General features: G+C 45.2%; 1 protein-coding gene across 2 annotated transcripts in view; it reads left to right on the forward strand.

Moving 5' to 3' along the window:
• The window catches only part of CCDC50 (coiled-coil domain containing 50), a 44919-nt gene that overhangs the window by 8409 nt on the left and 10416 nt on the right, over positions 1-26094 (forward strand). Inside the window, exons 2-7 of one of the 2 annotated variants that reach the window (XM_074877414.1) lie at positions 8958-9020; positions 10382-10511; positions 15416-15506; positions 18572-18689; positions 22325-23029; positions 25714-25820. In XM_074877414.1, coding sequence (XP_074733515.1) covers positions 8958-9020; positions 10382-10511; positions 15416-15506; positions 18572-18689; positions 22325-23029; positions 25714-25820 — 1214 coding nt within the window. The remainder of the gene's footprint in view (positions 1-8957; positions 9021-10381; positions 10512-15415; positions 15507-18571; positions 18690-22324; positions 23030-25713; positions 25821-26094) is intronic. The other variant, XM_074877413.1, reaches the window with a different exon arrangement.

Below are 26094 nucleotides of genomic sequence, written 5' to 3' on the forward strand. Positions count from 1 at the left end.
ATTAGCAGTGCTGGCAGCAGCTGAACGGGTGGCAGACAGGAGTCCTCGCAGCCTAGCAGCTGCCTTTCTAGGAAAAAGGAAGCTGATAGGAATCTACAGTCGGCTCTGATTCTTGCACAGGATCAGTTCAGACACCTCCAGCTTCAAATGCAGCACTGGCCAGGTTTCCAGCAAGCCTGGGAGCCTGCCCTGAGGCCCATCCTGGTGCACCTTTGCTTCTTGGTATCTGATCTGGCTGAATAAAACCTGGCTTGTTCGCATGTGCACTGATGCTGCTGTCCGTCCTTCCAGCTGCAGCTCTGCTTTAGCTTCAAGCCTTGGAGCAGTCTCAGGCTTGGCTCTAGTCATCCAAAGTCTGGAAAGAAAGTGGCATCTCTGAGGGAGCCTTTCTTCTGCTTGTGTCTCTAGAGATGCTTGTTCTTCCAAACAACTGCTGGTCCCTGTGTTGGTAAAACCACACTTTGGCGTTTTGAGAGGAACTAGGACCTTTTTTTTTGGCACTTGACACCTTCTGCGTGGGTGTCAGGCTTTCAGAAGTCAGCCTGGTGTAAACAATCACCAAACTGAGTCAGTGCATGAACTTGGACCAGAGGGGCACCGAGAACTCCCTTTCTGAATCCTGTGTCCCTTGTATTTTGCTACGTTATCTTTTAGGATTAAACTGGAGGAGAAGCCTGGAAGAGCTGACACTTTGAATAATCTCTGCTCCAAGCTGCCTGCCTGCCTCTCTGGAGCTGCTGTGTGAGCTTATTGACCACAGCCTGAAACTGAGGGCTTAGAAATGCTAGTGAAGCATTCCAGATCCGGGGTGCTATGGTTCCTGAAAGGCACCCTGAACCACAAAGTGGAGCTGCCAGCTCTCTGCAGAGAAACTACTGAACTGAGCAAGGCATTTAGGCTTGCATTTAGCAGAGAACAGAATATTTGCCTATCTGGGAAATTCAGCATGTCCTTACAATAATTTTGTGTAGTACAAAATTGCCTAAGATGCTGAAATAAAAGCCAAAATAAACAGATCAAATCAAAATACGGTGATCACCATTGAGAGGGGTCTGGGGGAAGGGAGCATATATAGCACAAATTTCTTGAGATGCAAGCTCCATGCCTGAGCAGTTTTCTGAGTGGGTGGCTGTTTTGAGTTATGCATGAAAGGAGACTGTTTTTCTTTTCCCCCTCCTTAACACTAGTTTAAATGAGTGGTGTTGGGCTTAAAACTAAAACTGCCATGACATCCTGCCTGCACAAGATACAAAAAAGCCTTCAGAAATGGACAGTGTTGTATGATCAATGGGACATTGCTGAAGGCATGTTTTACAGCTACAATAATGCTTATGGAGGCATCGATGTGAGCCAGGGCTTTTGACCTCTCCCGGCGAAGGTAACTCCTGCCCTGCTCTCCACTGACTTGTGTGGTGGTCTGTCCTTGGCCAAAGTGAGGGTAAAACACAGCTGCTGGAGGCAGTGTTGTTTGTTCTGCTGTGATCCATGGTTGGGCGACAGTGGTTAAAGTTGACTGCTAGGAAAACTTCTCCCTGTGTTTACTGTTGATTCTTCATGTTGCACATGTGGTTAGCTGAGTCAACTGAAGCTGTGTCAAATGCTGGAGAGAATGACTACAGAAGCAACTTTCATTCTCATTGATGATTAAGATTAACTTCCTCCACACACAGACCCAGTTATGCCTCAGATACTGTCAGTGAAGTGTGTGTTTGGCTGCCTGGGTTCTGCTACTTGACTGTGGTGTCAGACTAGCCAAGCCATCCCTGACCAATATATCTATCTTGGGGCTTTTACACCCATCCACCTGGATGTTACTGATGAGTCCACAGTGTGATGGCCGAGCTCACTGGTGACCTTTTGGATCTAGGCAGGCCTGTAAAGGCTGATGGACACTGGGGCACTCAGGAAAGAGCTACAGAGATAATAGCCTGGCAGGTAATAGCTCACAGACATTAACATAGTGTGGCCTATATATCTGCTATCTGCTTTGAAGTGTCAAAATACTGTATGTATTCAGCCCCTCAGTGTGCAGACATTTCTGGAATAGGAGGCAGCAGCTGTAGCAGCAATATTGGCTATAGGACTGAGGGATTTTTGGAAGGTTCTTGTGACTTGGAGTACTTCGTATGTGGGGACCCAGCTAGACCTGGCTGAAAAGGCTGCATTTTCAAAGCACGGCTGCTAGTATTCTTTAAGATTCAACGCCATTTTTAAGTACATCTGTATGTCCAAGCTTGAAGTGCTTCAGCTTGACATGTTCTTCTGGAAGTCAAAGACGTGGTCTTTAGCATTCTTGACCTATGGGCTGTGTTTTAATCTTGTGGGATAAGAAAAGTAGCACTTATTTGGAAAGACTGCAGATGAAACGATGTAGAATGCAGTTATCCAATGATGAAAAAGATAGCAGCCTTCTGTAATAAAGGCAGAATGATACAATTTATCAAATTTTGTGTCTGGGACATGCTCTAGGATGACCTTCTGAGCTCCCTTGTGGCGCTATTTTTTTGCCATCTTGGGTATCTCCATCTTCCTGTTTATGCTGTGCAAGCACATCACCTTCTGCTTTGGGGTGTTCAGCAGATGCTCTCTCAGCTTGAGGACTGCTCTACCATGCAGTTTGCAGGCAGGTCTACAGAAGTGAGAATGCCAAATTAGTAGCTTCAGAGAAGGCATTTCGTGAATGCTACTGGTTACTGTTTCAAGGCAGGTTAAAAAAATAGACTCATGTTCTGAGGCTTTGGCTCCAAAATATATATAGTCTTCCTTTTCAAAAGTATTGTTGGGCAGGTGAGAGCTTATTGTTGGAGAATGGTGCAGACAGTGCACAAACCTCTCGTGGCCTTGACCTCAAGGCATGAGCTTAGAGCAGAGATGATAACCTCCTTCCCAAATCCCAAGCTGTTCTTAGTTTCCAAGTCAAGTCTGCCAATAAAAAAACCATGGTTCTGTGGCAATATTTTTTTACTTTGCACATTTACACCTTTGAGAATTAGGCTGAGACCCCTCAGTTTGGTTCCCCACTGGGCTGCCCAGTCTCCTTGTGCTGCGTTGTAGCTCCTGGCTATGTGAGATGGTCTGGTACTGTGGCTGACAAGCAGAAATCGTTCCCTTGCCCAGGCTGCCTAGCACTGCTCTCTGCCTGGCAGATACCTTCTTCCTGCGCCAGTTTTCTGATGTCCTTGGCACTGACGGTGCCTGGTGAACAAGGTCCTAGGAATGCTGTCTGTGTAACTGCAGCTACAGCAGCCGAGACGTGTCCTGGCCAGCCTCTGTCTGCACCCGCATGTGGTAGCAGGAACTCAGGAATCTCCAGGTGCGATGGGAGAGGCAGGATGGAAATGAGAAACGCTGAGGTCAGGCCATGTATCTCACAGAGCAGCTTTGCTGGGGGCGAGAAGGAAATGTCCCAGTTGCATGTTTCCCCTGGAAACGGCCCTCTGGGTGGCCTCTCACCTCCAGTTGGGTGGCCGATTGGTCATGCTGGTTTTGTTTCAAGGAAACGATCACCAGATTGTGAAGGGCTTACCTGGTTTGGACTGGCCTGGCCAGTCCCTATTGGTAAGAGCCTCTGTGAGGTCCCAGCTTGCTTTCTAACCTGCGGGAATCTTCATAACTCAGCATCTTCCTGAGACTGCTGGCTTGTAACAGGCAGCACTTGCTGCTTGCCACTTAACTTGTCAGCTCTTTAGGCCCTAAAAAGTGATTTTTAGCTGATGAAACTGTTTTTTCCTGTGTCACTTTTGTCTTTCCTCTCCCTCCTGTCCTTTAGTTCAGGATTCAAAAACTGCAGATGCTCCAAACTAAGCATGACTCACACCTTCTAGTTTATTTTGTGAATTATCCAGCACATGATGCTGACAGGAAAATGTTGGGAGTGGAGGGGGTGGGGAACAAGAGTTGGTTTTTAAGACCCAAAAGGAAATGCTTGGAGCATGCATGTGTGGTCCCAGGGTCATTGAACTGGCCGATGTCCCAGAGCACAGCATATGGGCCACGTGAACCAGGGGGGCCCTTGGGCCGTTCAGCGGATATCAAAACACAGTCTAAGACTTCTGGCAGAAGTGCGGGGGGGTGTTTTGCTCTAAACCTTGCTTGAGAAGCCAGTGGGGTTTGACCTCTCGTAGAGACAGTGCATGTTCACGCCGCCTATTCCTGGATGTTACCTACCTCTTTGTGACACACCTAAGTATCACTAGCAACGTCTGAGGCTGGCTTTGCTCCTCTGTTGTGGTTACCCCACTTTCTTTGAAGCAGTTCGGTGTTAGAAATGCTGAACTATGGACCTGAGGTAATGTTGGAGAGAGCTACTGAGGCAAGTGGCAGAATATAAAAAGGAGAAGGTTATTTCATGAAATTCTGCCAAGTTGTCATACCTAGAGACATTCTTATCTCGGCCATAAAGGCAAGGCTTGCAACCGTGCTGCAGAAGCCTCAGATGCACTGCTTCAGCAATGCTTAGAAAGGCCTATTTTCGGGGTGAACTCCTACTAGCAGAGAAGACCTGTGCTTGGAGTTTGCAGAGAGGCTCTTCAGGATCCCTCAAGCAAGTGAGCTCCCTCTTTCATGCTGCTGCATGGATTTTGCAACCCACCACTGCTGCAGAGGATGATGCTTCCAACCATGCTTCTGCCCTTGTCCTCCCCTGCTGGCACCTCCCTGGCTATGGCAGTGCCTGGGATTCCTGGGCTGGCATTTTTTTTATTGACAGCTGTGCCAGAAGCACATATCCCAGGCCTGCTCCCTGCTGTGCCAAGGCAGATTGGCTTAATCAGGCTATGGTAAACCTGTTGTTAATGTTTCACGCTTCACTGGACTTGCCAACTGTAGCTGCTGTGATTGCACCCCTGCTGCTTGTTTGACTGTCTGGCTCACGTCCAGGGCCTGGAGATGGGAAGTCAAGTTAATTCGCAGCAGTGAATGTAACATTAATCTTACCTTTCATTTTTTTATGCATACAGTTAGGGAATAAGGAAATAGATTTCTTTCCCCTTAAATATGAGGGCTCTTGGAGAGGAGAAATTGTGAGTCTCTCCATTGTAATTGGGGCCATCCTATTTCTCAGCACAAACCCTGTGAGCATAATACCTCGTAATGAACGTGCTGGGGCCACACTGAGACTGTGCAGGGGATGAGGACTAGCACCAGTGAAGCTTCATTTCAGGCAACTATGCCTGGCTGGTCCACATCTACAGTTATTTCGTACTTGCCTCATTGTTGGATGCATGTCTTCAGGGATGGAGGGTTGGTTGCCTTGACCTCACTTGCAGCTGTGGTCATGCTTGACTCAGTGCCATGGGTGCTGGGTCTTGTCTTGAGGGAATGCTCTGCACTTGCCATCAACCCCAGGCTTGCTAGGGAGTTGCAGGTGTCCCTATCTCTTGCCACCTGGCTGGCTGACAGCACTTTGTTGTGTTTGTAATGGGATGTTCTCATCTTCCTTTGCACATTGTTCTTGGGCTGATGGGACTTGGGAATAATGTGCTCAGAAGAGTTAGAGCCAACCAGTGAAGCCAAGTTTCTGACAGTGACGAAAGGTCGTCTTGTGCTGTCTTCCCTGCCAGCAACTTCAGCAGCACAAAGCGAGGGCTGTGTGCTCGAGCTGTCCGTTCGTGGGTTTGTAAGAGTGGCTTAAGAGTGTATACGCAGCCAAGTGGTGGCTTCAGCAGTGCATGAATGAATCCAAACACTGTGAAAACCCAAGGCTTGCTGCTGCCCTGCCAGCCTCCTCTGTGAGATGGGGGCACCGTGGAGCCCAGACATTTGGGAGCTTTCAGTGTGTACATCATGAATAGCCATCCAGTTTCCCTCTCTCTATACTGGATCTTGATGGGGTAATCAGCACAGTTTTAAGACACAGCCCTTGTATTCACATCTAGGCCCTGCAACTTGGTGGCTTATCCCAGGGCATTGTCCCCACTTGCTTTGTCCCTGTTTGTTTAACTTCAGAGACCCACAAGCTACTTCCAGTAGGTCTTTGCAGGAGCAGCTGGAAGAAGCAGGCACACCTATACAACACAACAGTATATGCACTTGGCCTTTTTATTTAAGGAGTACGTACTTGCTTTAGGAAGTTTTTGGTGGCCCATCAATCAAAAAGGGTTAAACAATCATTGCTACACTGTAGGAATGAAGCTCACTCAAGGAGATGAGGCTCTTTTGGGTCTGGTGCAAGACTGTCAAGAGAAGAGCAGCAGTGTTCTACCACGGCCCTCCCACTTTCTCGCCTGTACGGCAAGCATATTTCTGTCAACACGTTTCTTCCCAAACAAATAGAGAAGTGTGTCTGGGTGTGGGTAGAATGGAGTAAAAAAACCTAAAGTCCTCCTATGCACGTGTCCTCTCTGGGGAGGATGGAGCAAAGGTCTGCCGGGACCAGCAGCACCATGACCGACGAGGCAGAGCTCAAATACTGTGGGGATCAGAGCAGTGTGTGAGCCTGTGCAGAAAGGATTTGGGAAGACTGGGATGCAGTTTCATGAGCATTTCTTACAGCAGCAATCTTTATGCAAAAATTATGCAGCTCTGAAATGTTCATCCTTGCTCCTGTGCTGCCCGCCTTGTCTTGCTAGTACAGCTGTTCAGGCAGCTGTGCAGTGGACTTGCTCAGAGACCTATTGCAGTTAAAAATAACACTTCCTTCCCCCCTATTTTTTTTTTCTTCTAACTGTCAGGAGCAAGTGCTGCTTCTTTGAATATGTGATGGTAAAAGCACAACCCTAGATTTGGGCAGACTGTTTGTGGCTCTGTATTGAGATGTCTTAGCTCTGAACTGATAGTAGGACTCCAACCTCTAAGTTGGATGTGCCCTTCCAGCAGGCCAGATGATGCTCGTTGTAAGCAGAAGGTGGTTGTTCCACAATTGTGCTATGAAGCTGAAGTAGTATTAGGGACCACAGAAATAAAGTCTCAGTGGGTAAGATTCCTTTGATCTAACCCATAAAAACGTGTTCATGACCACCAAGCTCCCTGGGTATGTCACCTGTGAATAGCACCGCTGCCTGCAACTCAGCTGTGGCTTTTCCAGGTCTGTGGCTGAAGGCAGTGTTCTTTCTTTATATACGCAAATGCCCACTGGAAGTGTTTCAGTTCTATCTAGTGTTTTGTATCCTCTTTCCTTTTAAAAAAGAAGCTGCTATTAAAAAAAGCAACAACAAAACCTTAATTGCACCATCCGGAATTGTACATGCTTAAAGTGAGTCACTATGGGATCATATAACCGTAATCTTTGTCCTCATCTCCACCCTGCTGATTGTCACTCTCCTTCCCTGAAACACTGCTCTAGCTTAGGAGCTTTTGTCATCTGTAAAACACCCTCCAATCTAGAAAGACTCAAGCAACAATTCTGCTGAATACGATAAAGGAGAAAACGTTTATCTGACCTCTTAGTACACACAACTAGAAACTCTTCTAGATATTTAGTGAAGATACCTGGGTGCAGAGGAACATCTTGATGATTCTTTAGCGGAACACATGCATCAATTCGAGAAGAGGGAAGGTTTGTGGGACTGTGGTGCCTGAAGATGCGGCTACCTTCTCATTTCCTTGTATTTTCCACCCTCTGCGGTGATGGAAATGTTTTATCTTCTCTGAGCTCTTTCATAAATGGGTTCCTCATAAATTCCCCCTGTAGTTTTGGTATGTTCTGGGGGTTTTGGGGTTATTTTAACTTCTAGGCTGTTGCTGTGCTCTGCTAAAGAGAAACCTTGGTCTTCCCCAGAGGTTTTGCTTGTGGAGAGTAGTGGCAGTGGTTCGTACCTCCGTCTGCAGCTTCGGAAACAACTTGTAGTTCTCTGCTTTGTGCTGTACATTTCAAATGGGAGATACTCCCCTCTTGGGTCCTGTTAAGCTGCCTAGCTTGTCATGTTGAGGGAAAAACAAGTGACGGACCTCTCCAGTGTAAATTTTTCAATACCCCTGCCTTAAACACCCCTTGAAGCAGATGGGAACCCAGTGTATGGCAGATGTGCAGAGTGGGGCTCCATCCTGCAGTTTGGGGGCACAGGTCACAGTTTGTCCTTAGTTCATCAAGAAACTGATGTGTACCTACCACCAAAAGGCTGAACCAGATGCTGTGTGTGTGTCTCTGTCCCAATATGTATGCGACTTGTGGTTTTTTTGCCCCGCTGCCTATCATAACAAGTTAAAAATAAACCTTGGTGTTTTTCTACAGTGTGGGCAGAGCGTTCCTTTGAAAGTTCAAGTGCGAAAGTGATAGGCATTGGCAAAAATCTGCTGCTTTCAGACTGGTGCCAAAGGGAGCTCGCCCCCTACCCATTTAGTTTGTCTCCAGGTCGTTTTCAGCATCTTTTTAAGAAGCTGTGCTTATCCCTGCCGTTAACACTGTGGTTGATCCCATATCTGGGTTCTAGGCACAAATCTAGCATCTGTACTTGAAAAAGTCAGGGAAGCTTACAAGAGACAACTGTAAAATGATGCCTGAGCTGGTAGAAATGCGTTGCAGCGAGAGTCATGGAGCTCAGTCTGCTCAGCTTTGGAGAGGTGTCAGTGTGCATGTGCCTTTGTGCAGAGAAAATACTGTTTTCAGACTCTTTAACCTGGCAAAGAAAGTCGTAGTAAGCACAAACGCTTGCGCTTGGTTTTAGCTGAACAGAGTCAGTGTGGGCATTGGTGTAAATCTGGGTGGAATACACGGTTTTGTACGCAAGGTCTGATCCAGGGGTGGTGTGAGCAATTCTTGTCTTAAACTAAAGAAGGTGGAGGGGAGAGTGAAGAGGGCTTTTTATGCAAGCAGGGACAAAGATGTAAGTGTGTGCAAAAATAGCCACAAGTGCAAGAGGGGGAAAGATACACAAGTCCAGACCTTGGCTGGTAGAAAGTATGTCAGAAGTCTCTGTGTATGTGTGCTCCCCTGACCCCTGTAGCTCTTTTTGATGCCTTTTTTTTTTTTTTTTTTTTCCTCCTGATGCTAATTCTCTTGGCATTGTTTCCCTGTTCAGTGTGTCGAGACTTCGCTGTTCTGGAAGATCATACCTTGGCCCATAACTTACAGGAGCAAGAGAGTAAGTAGCAATGATTTTTGGAACAAACTAAAGCAAATTTGTCTCAACAGATATCTGTCTTTGTTTGGTTTTGCTAAGAAAAATCGTCCCTACATTTATTTAACTTTTATTCTTTTTAATGGAATACAGATTATTTTTATGGTCTTCACTGTCCTGTAACACTACTCTGCGTTCTGCCCCAGCTCACATTGTACCCTAGAGATAGTTGCATTTCATGTTTCAATTTTGTGCTTTCCTTTAGAGCTGAGTTTATTTATGCCGTTTATGATAAAATTGCATGTAGGAGTGCACTTGAGGTTTTGTTGCTGTGCAAGGTTTTTAGAAATGACTAGCAATTTTGGAAGCTTCAAGTTTTATAGGCTGACCTGAGATGCAACCAGAAGAGGTCTGTTTATTTACTTATTTCAGAATCTCTAGTGCCTGCCTTCTGAAAGGAGACTTCCTTTTAAGACATTTTGAGGTAGGGCAGCTGTACACTACATGGGTTTAAAAATGAGAAAAAATGTACAGCCAGGAACTTCAAAGTGACTCGTGATTTTTTTTTTCTTTATTTTTTTTTCTTTTCTTTTACATGCTTATCTGTTACTTTGGGTATGTTTGCATTGCAGTTTCAGGTGTGGTGGCCTCTCTAATCTGCTTTTCTGGGTGCCAAGACTATTGGTATCTCCCAGTACTAAGTGCTAATACCATTCAATTCCAGCTACTCTGCCAAGTGTGCAGCTTGTGCTGAAGTTGTGCCCTTGCTGCTGGAATGTGAGACTACTGAATTAAAGATGGCTCTCAGCTGCAGCTCACATAACCATCTTTCTTGCAGGCAGTATCCATGTATGGTAAAGGACTTGCTGTAGTTTCTCACTTGCTCTGTTGCTAAATATAAAGGTAGTGAGATTCTGGAACCGATTATGTTGGGAGAGAGAGGAGTTTCCTCCTCTAGAGGTTCTTGAGAACAAATCAGGGAAGCATCCATCAGAAGTGGTTTAGGTTCAGCTCATCCTCACTAGCCTCTGGTGGTCCCTTCCAGACCCACTTTATTACTCTAGGATAATTTTCCATGGCTAGAAAATGAAATTCAAAGCCTAAAAAGCATTCCCTATAAACCTGGATGCAATTAAGATATGCAGATCTTGTTTTGGTAACAGACACAGATATACAGCCCCCTCGGTGCTGAAGTGAGGCAATCTCAATCTGCTAGCGTAATTTCAGTTCAGGACTTCCCCACCTTTGGAGATATTACATGATGTTTCCCTGCCAAGAACTGTCTTCCTTTCTGGCCTGGAATCTCCCTCCCACTTGCTTTGTCTTGTTCATACTGTGAAGTTTTGAAGGCTGATTTGGGGGTTCTTGTCTGTGTTTATTTCCAGTTGAGCATCACTTGGCAACAAACGTTCAGCGTAATCGTCTGGTGCAACATGACTTGCAGGTGGCCAAGCAACTGCAAGAAGAGGAGGATCTGAAAGCACGTGCTCAAATCCAAAAACACCGAAAAGACTTGTGAGTTTGGGATGGAGTTGTTGAAATGCAGGTCCCATTTGGTCAGAGCACTGAAATCAGCTGCTTTGGTTTGAGTTGATTGATAGTATGTGGGGTTCAGGTTGATCAGCCTTTTGCTTTTGCTTCCTTTTTTCCTTCGGCTATCTGTTGCCGTAAAAGTATTGATACTAGGCTCTGGCGCAGAGTGATGAGAACAGGGTGGGGGCAGGTGGTCCTGGGCCCATCCTGGCTTAGATTCTGCCGCCTGACCATGGGAAGGAGCCTTCCTGTTCTGCTGCCTGTTGGCAAAGTGGGGTAACTTGGCCTCGTCCCTGGCTAAAGTTTGAGAAAGAAGAAACTGCACCACAGAAATACAGTGTTACAGAGAATTCTCTCTTGTGGAAATTGCAGGTACTGGAGTGTTTGTATTGTGCCCGAGTGCTTTTGAGGAGCTGGGCGCAATGCTTTTTGGTGTCCTGCTGCACTGAACAGCTGAAAGCCCCTGTTTGCTCTTGCAGATACTGCAGTGTGAAGTGACTTGGGAAGAGGAGCTGCTGCCCCAGGATCAATGGGTGGAGATGGTGTTGAGGGACAGGCCTTCTCTTGCAGTCACTGACTTCTGCAGCGCCTGTGGGAGGGTGTTTAATGAGTGATCAAGTTTGCCCTGCAGGCTTGCTCAGGCCCCATGCAGCAGATCTAACCCTCTGGCCTGTGATGTGGCTTTCTGTCTGCCTTGGCTTTTAGGCTGTGGAACTGGTGTAGAAATGAAACATGAAAGTGCAGGAAAAAACAAACTGTACTTTCTAATCCAGAGTTGACATTGGTGCTTTTCTTTTTTGGTTGAGGTTTTTTGGGGTTTTTTTTTTTGGTTGGTGGTGGGTTTTTTTGGGGTTTTGGTTTTGTGTTTTTTTTTTTTTTTTCTGTTTTCCCCCCACTTAGTGTCTTGCAATGTGTGAGATGTAACAAATGGGTTGTGTGACAGGGCTCAGTCAGATTGCTATGATGAGAGACAGCAAGATGGGGCTCCCTGCAAATGCAAGGTCTGCAAGGCAGAATGCATCTCCCAGCAGCTGTGCTGCCTCCGGCTTGTGTAGTGCTCTGTGATGCCACCCACCAGGTACAGTTGGTGGATCACAGTCCCTGGGTGGCTCATCTGGCAGGAGACAGCAATGGAGTAGAAGAGCTCTGTATTGCAGATGTGTGAGATATAGGACTGACTTCAAAGGAGCTGCTCATAAAAGATTTGAAACTGGGGCATGACAAATCAGCCACTGTTTTCAATGTTCTCAGCATACTCATGCAGCACTGGGTAGATGTGTGTATCTCACATCTGTGCTTTCTTTCAATAGTTCTGTCTTCATTACCAATTAGAGATGTGAGCATGTAAATGACAACATAAAAATTAATTTTGTATGGCAGAGATGATTCCTTTTTGTTACTTGCTGGGAACTGCAAACAATTTTCTTGTTGTAGCACCCTGTAAAATGGGATTTATGAACTTTGTGAGCCAAGTTACAGGCAGAACTGCTGATGCAAAATGTTGTGTCAGCAGCAGTTCCTGCTCCTGAAAGAATGAGCTGTTCTGCAAGAATAGTAAAAAAAAAAAAAAAGTTGGAAGCATCCTTTTGTAATTGGATCTTTTTCTTAATTCTTTGTACGTTCCCACTGTCTACTTGTGCAAGATCAGCATGTTCTGGCAACAGAATGATCCTTGCTGTTGTTGCTTTCTCTATAGTCTAGGACAGTTCGACACTGCAAGGTGATGGGAGGAGTAAAGGGGCAGAACTGGGTGGTCTTTAGAAACAGGGAACCTAGAAAAGCTCTTCAAATATATGGACTTTCTTCTGTCTTTCAAATTGTAGATTCTCTCGGAAAGACTGTGAAGATAAATGAGAGAATAGAAATAACTTCTCTTTAAGAATTCAGGGAAGCATCAAACCTTATTTTCATGCTTCTTTAAAAGCATCTCTCACATCTCGCTGAGCAGCCTGCACACTGCCAAGCATAGTAGCAAGGTTGCTAAAATAACTGTTGGAAATACCGTGAAAATATGCTCTTTCCTCGTTTTACTCCCAGTGCTGTGATGGTTCTGTTACACTAATGTGAACAGTTTCTTTGAACAGTTCCCTTAAACCCTTTTATTTTTTTTTTCTCCTCATCTGGCAACAATTAGTTGCTACAGCCAATGTGAATAGGAGCTTTCCAATCACACTGACTTTTTCCTCTCTCTTTTTCCTAAACTGATACAGAGTTTCCTTGACACTCTTAACACTCCCGGCTGCCCAGGAATGAAGGACACGTAGGTGTGATGTTCAGGGATGGTGACGTTTATGTTGCTCTGGCTGATTTCTGGGGACTGATGGTCACTTGAATTCATGTTAAAGAAACTGAAGGACAAGAAGAGCGGTCAAAGTTTTTTAACCTATTTTCTTATGCTCAGTCAAGTTGAAACAGTAGTTTGTTGATTAACTAATCAAGTCTCAGTATTTAATTACAACTGAGCAATAAAACCCAAAACCTAATCCTCTTTTGCTGTTAGTGATTCTTAGAAATTGATGTGGTGTATTCCAAGATGTGTGTCATCAGGAACAAGAAAATCCTTCTGCTTTTGCATTACTTTTAGTGTTCTTTGCTGTGAATGGAGAGGCAATGACCTTGTTGCCTTGGTTCTGAAAGACGATTAGCTGTTCCTGTCTCCTGTTTGTCTGCAATAAGATGCTAAATGCTTGAAATACAAGTCAGTTGGTGCTGAACTTGGCACCTTAGCTCTATTCACAGGTGCCAGGGGAACTGGAGACATGCAGCGCCTTGATATGTCTGACCTTTCTAACTTTTTTCTACCTGGATTCATGTCTTCTGAGACTTGGGGTCATAAGGGACCCACTAACTTAGGCCCGCTGACGGCCTGCTCCCCAGGATTTGCATATTCAGCTATTGTTTTGCTGGAGACTGTGGTTTCCTGATGGTGCCAGGTTTGCCAAGGTCTCTTTTTACATGGCAGGTTTAAGAACTAGATTTGCTGCATTGTGAGCTCATGTGCTTTTGAACAGGTCTCTCCCTGGAGTCAAGTGAAACACATGCAGGCACACACACAAAATGCCAGGTTTTATTACCTGCATAAAAGAAACTGATGTCTGAAGATGTTTGACCTGTTGATAACTCCAGCCCTACAAACGCTGAAATTCAAGAGTGCCTTCAAGAGTGTTCCAAGATGTGGGTCAGGTTATGTATATGCACAAGTGTTTGTGAGTCTGGTGGCCTGGGAGAGGAAAGGAAATGTCATGTTGTGACACTGACTTGGGGTTCATATGTATTTGGGGAAGGGGATATAAATAACATGCAGTACCCAATTGCCGGTCTGCTTCCAAGGAGCAGTTGCCAGAAATAAAGAAGCTTCTTTTCCCTCCTGCTGCATGTTCCTTTTCCTTCCCTGTGACAGATTAGTTTTTTCTTGGTGGCATTTGTCCTCTAAAAGTCTCTTGTTGCAGTGTCCTTCCTCCCCACCCTAAGCCACATATCCACTCTTTCTGCTTTTTTCATTCTTATTCACTTTCTATAAAAGCAGGCTCTGTGATGCCACTGACTGCACCAGCCAAGCCACTTCTCTCTGTTTTGCTACCAATAGTGATTGTCTACACTTACTATTTATTTTAATTTCCTCTGCTCGCATCCTAGACTCCCTTCCTGTCCTTTGGCTCCCAAGTTTGGTAGGTCACTTATGCACTGATCCTTGCTCAAGCCTAGAACTAGTTGCTCCAGCCCACACAGCCCAACTCTGACATAGCTGAACCTGCTTCTCTTGAAATATTTGCTCAACTTCCATAATACGCTCTTGGTAGTCCTCCCATCACCTATCTGATCATTGCCAGCATATTCTTCAGAAGATTGTATTCTAATAAAGCAAGCTGTGCCTGTTGCTGTTCCCAGTCTTATCTCCTTCTATGCCTTGCCTTTCAGTAGCCTCAATTGCAGAGATAGCTTAGATTGATTTTTCTGAGCAGTTTAGAGCTAGTCTTTGGCTCAATTTCAACAGTACTAAAAGAAGGAGCTCTTCATCTATCTTCTCAAATCCCCCAGCCCTTTTCTGGGTTGCCTTAAGGAAGCTCTGTCCATCATTCCAGCCTGCTTGCCGGGCATCAGAGCCCATGGCTGAGTGTGGCACAATTCTTGCACATGCTTTCTGTATGACATCCCTGAAACATGGCCTGCTCAGTCTATCCGCACAGACGAAACTTTCATTTCATGTCTCAGTTACTTCAGTATCTCCTTTTCTGTCCCCCGTTAATGCAGTGTTGTGTTGCTCCTGCATCCACAATGGATGATTGCTCCCTCACCCCTTGTTTAGACACACATCACTCTCTTGCCTCTTGGCACTGGTTCTACTTTTGTGTCTCATCCCACCTCAGTGACGTTTCTCATTCATTACAGAACTGCCACCTCCAGCCTCCCCTTGGCCTACGTACCGCATTTTGCTATCAGCATTTCTGTGTTTTCTCCTTCTTGGCTTTCATGTGAAAACCACTTCCCAGAAATGCCTACATTATCTGTACCCCTAAACCACTCCTTTGGCACCACCTGTACAAGAGCTCCTCAGCAGAATTGGACTGTTTGCAGAGAATCCTATGTCCTACCTTGGCCTGCCCTATCCTATACATACCTCCTTTCTTAGCAAACTACCTATGAATCTGTTTTCTCTTGCTTTATACTCTGATTGTGAGTGTTTTGGGACCTGTTGTCTAAATTTGGCCAGCAGTAAGTACAGGGTGTCCTGGTCCCTGGTGAGAATTCATGGGCTCTGCACTAATACTGAGTAATAATACTTCTCTGTAAATCAGATGGGTTCTTTAGCTCTTTTATCCCTTTCTCTAGGCTGACTGATGCCTGTGACTTTAGCTGCCTATAATCCTTGTCTCCTTGCCTTCTAGAGAACGACAGGACTGCGAGATCGCTCAGGAAATCCAAGTGAAGCTGGTATTTGAAGCAGAGCAGCGCCGCAGGCAAGAGGAAAAAGACGAGGTAACCTTTTAAGCTGCAGGGATGGCAGGGCTATTTGTAGCAGCCCTTTCAGTGCAGGCATTTCTCAGTCATCAGCCACAGGAGTTGGCTTGCATGGTGTCAGTCCTGGTCCTCACAGATCTCGGCATGCACAGAGATTTTGGGGAGTCCTGTTACAGGAATAAGATACAGTCATAGTCCTCATGCTCAAGGTCACAAGGGTTGTTGATGCCAGCGGCCTTGCTAATGAAGAGGGCAAGTGGGTCTTGTTGAGGTGTTCATTGCCCTGGTGTACTTGCTTATACAGTTTGAGATCTGCTTTCTTTCTCAAATGCAAGAAGACAGGTACTACTTTTGGGAGAATCCTGGGTCATGATTTCTTGGTCTATGGTGCAAAGACTTCAACAGGACCCTCAGCCCACACACCCATCTCTGGCTTCTCCATTACTTCCTTCATCTTCAGTTTAGTCTTTCACAGCCTGAACACTGTTGCAGTTTCTTGCTAGTGGATTCCTTTTGTGATTTCAGAATATTTCTCTGCTGCTGTTGCTTGAGAGTGGGCAGTGTAGTTTGTTTATGGTATTAAAAGGATTTGACTTGTTGATCACTTTATTGTGTCAGCCTGTCAGATTGGGTATTCAGGAAGGCCACAAGAGTGGAGGAACCTGTGTGAGCCTGGAGTGTGGCCCCATTTCTAACTACAGTTTCCTGAGAAGTCGGAGTAGTCTTAAGATGCTCAAGAGGTAGCTGGTGGCATTTTTTCTGTAGAACAACTTGAACACAAGGCTGTGTTCCTGGAAGAGCCTGAAATAAGAATCTGTCCTTACCTGACAGATGCATCAGTTTGCTTTTGAAAGACCTCATTTTCTTCTTATACCATTAAGTCCAAGCAAGTACTGAAAGGGCTGCCCAGGCAGACATGGAAGGGCTTCCAAGAGGAGCTTGTGGCAGCAGGGGTGGGAAGAACACTCTGGCTAAAGGATTTGTGCTATAAATGTGACCGTCTGTCTCATTTTCATCGGGAAGGTGAAGGGATGCAATACTACTCATGTTGGCTGTGGGAAATGCACCTTTCCTTCCTGCTTTCTGTAGAGAGCTGCTGGATTGTCAGCAGTCTGACAACAGGTCCCTGCAACCTGTCAAACCAGCATGCTGACCATCTTGTGCTGGAGCAGCTTCAAATGAATGTGTCTCAAAGCAGTGAGGGGAAGTCATAAATATTCTTGCTTTTCCTGGTGGTACATGGGAAGTTCCCAAGTTGTCCAGAATGTAACTGTGGGCTGAGTTAGGCTGCAGCTGGGTACCAGGGAGTGGCACTACCACCTATCTTTGCAACAGGACTTCTGGAGAGCTTGAATTGATCCTGCTTTCATTCAAGGGTCCCCCATCCCCCCCCCCCCCCCCCCCCAGTATTATTTCTTTTGGGTGGGCTCCTGTGCTGATGCAGAGCCTGAGCAATGTGAGTGAAGCTCTGCAGTGCCCCAGAGGTTACTCTGACAGCTGACAAACAAACATCAGAGCCCCTTCCGTAGCCCTCGGTACAGCATCTATACGTGTACCCTGCAGGACATTCTGTAGTACACCAGTACTGGCCACATGCTGGGCTAGTCTTGGATTTGTCACACCTGAAGGTGTAGTAGCTGCCCAGCATATGTGATGGCTGTCCGGTGTCAGTAGAGGCTGAGCAGTGTTATGCCAGTGCTCTGCTTGAGGCAGATCCAGTCCAGTGTGCAGGGATTTCAAGTGAAGTGCTAAGCCTACCTGCTTACAAGTCCAGTTTCTAAGAAACTGTTCGTGTGGATTTGCAAGTCCTGAGCTGTCTCAGTCCTGGAAATAATGTGCTTAAGCCCATATATTTATAGACTTACTGTACTTGCTGGAAGAGGTTAACCTCGTCAGGGAAAGGAATGGTTTTGTTTTGTGGTTTGGTTTTTTTGTTTGGTTTGTTTTTTCTTTTTTTGGTTAAGAGCCCATGGCATCCCAAGGTCCTCCACAAAGCTGGTTGCTGAGCAGATATGATCTGAATCCTGAAATAATAATTTGTGCTTGAGCACCCATCCAATGTCCTCCAGTGCTGGCTTTGGTCTGGAGGGTGTTGGCTCTTAGCTTGCATTTCAGCGATGCCTTTCATTTTACAGTGACACTTTACAGCGTGGCTCTATAAAGGTCCTGAGGATTAGGAGGGCTTAAATGAATAGCTTTCAAAGGGCTAGTGTGTCCTGCTTGTATCTTGCAGCTTCTCTTCCTAGTTTCAGACTAGCTCCACTGACTTGCAAGCTTCTGGACCCCAAATGAGCGAGACCCAGGGAGCTGTTGGCTGTTGCTAGGCCTTGTTGGTCCATTAGTCATCTCGAAGGAAAACCAATTAGGAAAACGGAGTGCTGTTCTCTCTGGCATATCTACCAAAACGGTGACAGAAGATTAACAGCTGCAGTCTCCACAGCTCTCCTGCCTTGTGCTGAGTCCTGTCTTCCTAATGTCCCTTTCGATTTTCTTTTCTTTGAGCCTCTGTCTGTCACATTGATACATTTCCCTGCCTGGTATCCTGCAGTCCCTGTAAATTACAGCTAGTTTGAAGCGAGTTCATCACTTTCTCTGGGAACTCCTTCCAGTCAGAAGTGCCTTCAACTGGAGACAGTCTTTGCCTCTGTGTTTCTTTCCCTGGTGGAGTCCAGGGGAGGGGTCCAGCCCACTCGTGTGAGCAGATGTGCACTTGCGTGACTTTCACATCCTTGCTGGAAGCCAGAGGTTGCACACACAGTCCCTTCTGCCATGCTTTGGCCATTAGACCTTTGCAGGCTTGTGCACAGGTGGAACAGGAACCTGTGAGTCTGCTACAGGGTTGGAAGCTCAGTGGTGGGCCTGGGTGAGGTTGGGTACTGATTGCTGAGGTGGTCCCCTGTGTCAGCCACAAGGTTGGAAGCCCTGTCCAGCCCAGGAGTTGAATTTGAGAGTAAGCCTGTCATTGCTGTGTCTAAAAAATTAAAATATGAGGATTTTTATAATTGAATAAAAAATTTGAATAAATGAATCTGGAGATAATTTTTAGAGGGGAAAGGTAATGTCTGTTTTTTCCATTTCTTCAGGACATTGCCCGTCTCCTACAACAGAAAGAACTGCAGGAAGAAAAAAAGCGCAAGAAGCGCTACCCAGAATCCCAGGGACACACAGTCTATGAAGATAGCTATTATGCAGAAAATGGAGGTATGTTTCTGCTAGGTAAAGATTTCCCTTATCCTACAGCTCTGCATTCAACACTGTAGCAGTGCATCAGTTTCCAGGATCAGGCTCAGACTTTATTCTAGAATCAGGAAGTATTTTAAAAAAAAGACAAAGTGGAGAAGACAATTTTATAATTTTTGAAAGAAGATGGCCCAGAGGACAGGGACAGTGTGTGTGGTGTGTGTATGTGCAAGCACACCCATGCATGCATGTTTTAAAAGGGCTTGTGGAAAAAGACAGTAGCTAATGGTACTGATAAGCCACAGTTACTTCTGTGTAACACCGCAAGTGTGCGGGGGAGAAATGCAGATGAAATTCCATGCTTGTGTTCAACAAGAAACAGTTCCGTGTGTTCATCTGCAATTCTGGCATGGCTACATGCATAATGGAATAAATGCTGGTTCATGGAACAGTCTTTCAAAAATAACTCCTTGCAGGTATGTATCCAAGCATTAAAATTAGCACAGCTGCTTTGAATGACTTACTGAATAACAAGGTCATTTCCACAGAATGTCTCTGCTGTGATTATCATCTGGGATCGTACGTTGTGGAAAAGATATGACCCACAGCGCTGTATTGCTTTGTCTTGGTCGGCTTTTATGATTGAATACAGACCTTCTTTAAATTGGGAGGAGAGAATCAGTGTGTGTTTAATTATGGAGCAATCTGGGGATGGCTTTGCTGTGCACTGGTGGTGGTTCTTGTGTTCTTTTTTCCAAAAAAAGTGTGGTGGGGAAGAGACAGGCTGCTTTTATATAACAGTTTGTGAAGATGAAGATCAAACCTTTTATTTCTCATTTTAACATCAATGCCATTGGCAATTTTAAATGCCTTTTATTTGAACTTATACAAAGTATTTATTTTCAATTGGGAAAGAAGTTCAAGGGTGGCCAAGAAAACATAAAGCACAAAGTGCAAAACAGCAACCAAGTAAAAACTTCATGACCACAAGTCCTGCTACATGTACAGAGCTGGGACTTTGATCTTGGAGTCTTGTGGCCAACCCACACTTCCAGTTTTTCAGAATTAAAAATTAAAAAAAATCCTGAAAAAATACAACATAGGTAATATAGAGTTGCTGTGCAGAGATGGTAGGACAGGATGGATTTTTATAAGAGAAATCAGCTGACAAAAGCCTGTCACTCTGAACTGAGACTAGCATGGATTTGGAGAGTAGGATATCTTGTGGGTCTGATTTTTCTTCCTGCAATAATCTGCCTTCTTGGAGGTGAGGTAGAACATGTTTTGCCTGACCATTCGTAGTAGTGCTGCTCTTGATCCACACTTCTTAAAAACTAGAAAGGACTGAGCCTGCATCTGGAACCATTGTCTGGATCCTCTGATTCAAGTCCATTGATCTGGAACCTCTTAAATACTTGGGCACTGTTTGATTAGTCTTTAGCATCCCTGGTTTGTGTCATGCTCATTACTTGTGAACTTAAACAAAAAAAAAGCTTTTGCTTTGTTTGGGTTTTAGTCGGTCTTGAGACTGAAAAAAAAAGTGTATCCACATCCAGGAGGAATGTGGATTAGGGCTATTGCTCCAAAGCAATGTGAGCTCTTAAAAAGTGGAAAAATAAACATGAAAAAAGGCAGCATTCCTCCCAGAAGTGTCTGTGCCATGAAAAACATTTCTGTATTTGCTCAGTCACTTGCTGCTTGAGAGAGTAACGCCAGGACCTAAAGAGTGTTTACATGGCCCCTGCAGAAGGTGCCACAGGAACTGATGCTGAGGAGTTAATCACCCTGAGATACCCCAAAAGCAAATCTTCTATTCGGGCTGACCGGCATGGTTGTGTTACCTGCAGCAGTTCTTTCACAGCGCAGCCACGCTTTGCTCTCTCATGATCTCCTGCTCTCTGCTGCTGTATTTATTGAGCTTTTGTTAATGACAAAATTGAATTAATTCTTAGACTCTTGTTAGTATTGTTCAAAAAATGACTCTTGCTTTCAGGCTCTGGTGTCCGTTGTTCAGTAAGTCAGTTAAATTGTTTTATTGGATACTTGTTTTCTGTAAATCATGTGAATGATCTAAAACTGAACAGAAAAACCAACCAGTTAAGAGTAACCACAGCAGTTCCCGTTACAATTCTTGGATTTTAAAAAATATACCTGTTCTGGATAAAAGTAACACAGATTTGTTTTCAAGGTGAATTTTGTGTAGGCTGTATTATTACTGGCCCTGAGAAAGTTTTTTCTGATTCGAATGACTTGAAGGGAACCTTCAGTGTTGGTGTGTGTTTTTGTTTTTTAGTTTTTTCTTTTTTGCCCCCTGAAATCTAGATAATTGTAAGGAAGGCAGAGCTATTTATTAGAACAGAATGCAGTTCATGTGCAGTGAAATCTATTTTAAATATTTTTAGATACTATTAAAAACCTCTCAGCAGCGGGGAAGGAAAGTCTTATGCTGCTGGTTTTCGGTTTTGTTTTTCTTTTCTGTAGTTCTGTTTCGAATCAGCCTCTGCTTCAAGGCAATTTTTTCTTCAGAAATATGCCTCTATTCTGAAAAGCTGCTATAGAGAGATAATAGTTTGCTCAGTGCAATTTTCTTAGCAAATAGATTCATTGGAAAATAAATCAATCAGCAGATTGTATACAGGCAGGCTGCATCCTCATAGCTCTGTCAGGTTTATTACTGAAACTAAAAGCAAAGAAAATACCCGTACTGAAACTAAAATCAAAGAATTTCTGGAAAGCACGGAGGAAAGAACCCCACCACACTGCCGAATATGTGGCTTTTCCAGCTACATTGCTGAGGTTAGGAGCCTGAGTTTTGTGAAGTCTTATCCTGCCCTTAAATTTCCATAGCCCTCCCTGCAGTTAGAGCCTAAACTTTTATTTAGGCAGTGACTAAGTGTGGGCTCTGAAACTCCTGGGTCTGCAAGAGATATGTAACAGTCTGCAGTGGAAGATATTTGGATGCTGCAGCTATCCATCATCTTGTTCTTGCTTTTTTTTAAAAAAAAAAAAAATAAATCCCATCACACTTGTCTCTCTCTTCTGCTTTATGTGAGTCTTCCCCCTGTTAGGTGAGGCTGTTTTTTCTGATGAAAAGCCTTGTGTCTGAAGCCAGGACAGAGGCACCAGTGATCATAAACCAGGATCTAGTCTGACCCTCTGCTTGGGCCCTCCTGGCCTTACACCCCCTCCCTGTTGTCTCCCAGCCTTACCTTCATCTTGTGCCTTCTTTTGCAAGCCTTTCTCTGGTGGTTTCAGTATCCTTCAGCAGTGATGCATCACCAGGAGATGAGCTGCTCTGCTGGCGTTTTTTCAGCCCTGATGGCATCATTAAAAGTCCTTCATCTTTATATTGGCTTGTCCTTCTCTTCGGTGCTTGGACACACTTTCAGGCTGGAGCTGTGCTTTCTGCTCTAACTCCATTGCCTCCTGTGCTGCCCTGCTGCTAGCCAGGCTGCCATTTCACACTGTCCCCTGTTATATCCTGCAAGCGTTGTATCCCCATTATTCTTCTTTCTGATCCCATCATGCTTTGCCTGCATTTCCAGCTTCTCCTTGCGTCAAGCTCCCTTATCTGTGTGCTGTGAGTCAGGCCTCGCTGAACCACCATTAACCCCTGCACCACTAACCCACTCATTGTTTGTCCCCCCATTGCTCAGAGCACCCCTGGGGTGACCCCAGAGAGCAGGTTTCTGAGTCTCGCAGGGCACGCAGTGGTGACAGGCACACACACCGGCAGAGAGAGCACCGAGAAGCGCCCTCACCTTTGTCCGACGGTGCCTCCGAACACAGACGTTCTGCCTCAAGGGATCATCAAAGGTCTCCTCAAATGAGTGAGGCCAGCAGTGGCCATTGGCAGGAGTGGAAATCAGCCAGCCAGGGAAGGTCCAGGAGACATCCCAGCCTTGACCTGGAAAGAGAGGTTGAGCATGGCGCCTGTGACCACAGCAATAGCTGGGAGCTGCGGGAGAGGAGAGCAGCTGGCAGGGAGAAGGCTTGGAGACCTCTCAGTCTTGACCTGGAGTCAGAGCAGAGACTTGCAGACCAGGCGCGGCACAACAGGAAGCCAACAAGGCAAGACAAAGAAAAGCATCTTCGTCTTCTTGAGATGGAACTGGAGGCTGAGCAGGAGACCTGGCATCGGGGCAGCAGCCATCTGGCGCACCCTGAAAAGCACAAGTCTCGTCATCAGGGCCACTCGTCGCACAGGGTGGGGCATGATGAGAAGCTCCATGATGCTGAATCTAGAGATGTTCATAGGAGGGGTGAGGAGAGAGACTGCAAAAGGGCAGGACACAGGAGACGTTCCCCCTCCCCACAAGCTGTGACCCAGGGGAAGGTTGGAGACTGCCAGCGAGACTCAGGTAACCAAGTGATGGGGAAGGTTTATGTACGTGTGGGGATGGACCCTTGCACGCCCTATCCTGGTGTCTGAAATCTGTACTGTTTCCTTTGAAGATGCTTATCTCAATATCCACGTGCAATGTGTACGTGGTGAAACCTGGCCAGGTTTCACCCTTATTTGGTGAGATTTTTCTTATCCATTAATGTTCTTGCTCTGTTTATTTACTGACCTGTTCCATGACATCAGAGAGGGTGAGTAAGAAGATATTGTTGGAAATAGTGCCCTTGTTATCCTGCATTTAAGGAAAAAAAACACTAAAAACCAACCAACAACCAGCTTTTGCTTTCATGATATATTTTTTGCTGTGGTCTCCTTACATAGGAGGAAAAAAAAGCCTAACAAAAACCCAAATATTATGATTACACTTGTATTTTGTTGATTTGGGATGCAGGGCTGTAAGTGAGGACAGTTTGCTTAAGCACTAACAAGCCAGCGATTTCCATCCACTTATTGAAAACCCTGCCGTCAGTGTGATCAGTTCACTTCAGGCAAAGTTCAGTAGTGGCACTGGGTGTCCAGCTGGGCTCTGTTTGTAAGATGGGGTTCTTGTCAAATTTGTACAAGTGGATTTTTCTGGGAAATGTGTACCTGTATAGTTGTTGTTCAGTAATACTTGGAGATTGGTGGGTCTGAAAGATCCAGATCCATCTTTCCGCTTTTAAAAACCACACTGGGGGTGGGTGTGACCTGTCTCTTAGTAGGAGTTTAGAGACTTGGATCTGTCTGTCACACTGTGGGGAAACTTGTGCTTTAAGCCATCTAACTGGTCTTCCATGGATAAGGTGGGGATCATAATGCGTGTCTGTCTCTGGAGATGCTGGGAGAATTATTCTTAGTCTTTATCATGCAAAAGTTTTCTTTGGGGAAGTGGAAGGTGTTAATCAGGTCTTTATAATCAGTAAGTCATGATTTGCCCCAATACAATGTGGGTCTGAGTGACTCAGTATCCCATCACATTGAGTCAAAATAGCCAGACACTCACATCCTCTTCCTGTGGGCTGTGATCATGGTGGGCTTCGTGCTCCCCTGAGTGGGGGCAGAAGTGATGTGGAAGTAATGTTCATTGTTGTCTTCTGAGCAAATGAAGCCTGGCACCGATCAGCGTGTGAGGAAAGCTCAGCCTCGAGCTGGCCAGCAAACAATTCCTGGAAATTTACTTCTATTCTTCATAGAGGTAATGCTATACAGGAGCCTGTCAGCCACGCTGTTGTTCATTCCAAGATGGTAAAACTGTGTTTACTTTGACCTTGGAAGCACTCTGAATAATTTAACTCTGACCAAGCTGGTGCTTTTTGCCAGTTTCTGTGCTGGCCAGAGATTCCTGCTCTTCACAGCTTGGATTGATCAAAGTGTGCTGGGAAAGGCCAGTTCATAAGCTTAACCATAACATGCCAGAGCTGAAGTTTTCTTCTTATGATAAGATGGTTTGTAAGAACGGTGTTAATTGCTTAAGATTGATCAGTTGATTCAAACAAAACAAAAACCAGAAAACCCCACACGCCTCCTTTAATACCTGTAGAAGAGGTGGTTTCCTATTCCATGATTTTATTCCAGGTTGATGCATGAGGTCTCTGGCCCTCTGCAGTTGGAAGTCTTTGGGATGCTTGGGCAGTTTATTGGTAGATGCACAGAAAGGTTTTTGAGGTCAGTTGGTTACTTCATGTTTTTCCCTTGGTCTTATGATATGGGAAGGAAACTGATAGGTGGCATAGTAAGATGTAACAGGTATTTATAATAACTGTGTAAATGGTGTAGCTGGAGTAATGGAAGTTTGAGAGAAACTGTCTGGGTTTGAGGTGGAAGAGGGACAGACATCTGGAGTATACTTCAGACATAAAGCAGAAAGCTCATTTAGATGTCTGAGATGTCTGAACAATACAGTTCAGACTGCAGATGGAGGAGAAGGCATTCATTGTATGTGAGTGCAGTCATGCATTTTATAACAGGGATACAGTGAGACTCCTTTGACGGCCTGGTGCAAATAGACTGTGGAGAGAGAGAGACTTTTAATGCAACATTTTAAATCACTTGGAGATGGTTTAACTTTAAAATAAACAAATAAAACTTTGTACTCAAAGCAAGAACTGAACCTTGTATGAACTTCAAATATGTTTACTTGGTTGTTTTCTCACTGTGAATTGTAAAACTCATGGGTCAGCCCAAGGAAGAAATTGTCTGAAACCTCATGTGAGTCTGTTCCAGGCAACTCTTGCAGCCTCTGCTGCTCCAGCGGTGTGTTCAGACTCTGCTGTGCTCGTGGCAGAGGTTGGGCTGCTCTCTGCTGCACAGTTTTGCCAGTGTATCTGTATCAATGCCGACTGTGAAATATTACGATTCTTTTGGTAGCATCTCTGTGTCAGCAAAGGCTGCTTCAAGGGACATAGCCTCTTCTGCCATATAGTTGTATTTGTCATATAAGACATGGCATACCAGATATTTCTATATGCATAGAGAAACCTCCCTAAGGTGTGTGCTGCACCTCAGCTAAAGGTACTCTTAAACCAGCTGTCGGGCAGGTATGCTGTCACGGTCTCTGATTCCCTGAGTGGGGCTTTTGAAAACAGCTGAGGAGATGGTGGGGATTTCCTTACCAAAGCATTTGGAAAATGGTTGAGTTGATTGCTTTCTCTCATGATTCTGTAGGCACTAAGTTGAGGGGGTCAAAGCAAGCCATGTATGAAGCACCCCGAAGGGAACAGGAGTTGTCTGATGCAGAGATTGCTCGGAAGCTGCAGGAGGAAGAGCTCCTGGTAAGTGGAGAAGATGCATTAGTCAACTGCAAGGAATTAAGGTAGCCAGTGATGACAACTTTAATTTGTAAACTTTTTATATACAATAGTGACTTTTAAGACCTAAGGTCTTGCTACTGCATTCTGGTAATTACCTTTGTCTCCCATACACACACATATGGACTGACAGCTGGCATCCAGCCAGTAGAGCCCTATTTTCTGAAATAAACACCCCAAAATAAAATGATGGAAGCAGAGTGGTATTAACTGAACATTTCCAGGCAAGTAAAGATGG

This window comes from Strix uralensis, chromosome 9 (genome assembly GCF_047716275.1).
Source record: "Strix uralensis isolate ZFMK-TIS-50842 chromosome 9, bStrUra1, whole genome shotgun sequence".
Classification (NCBI taxonomy): Eukaryota; Metazoa; Chordata; class Aves; order Strigiformes; family Strigidae; genus Strix; species Strix uralensis.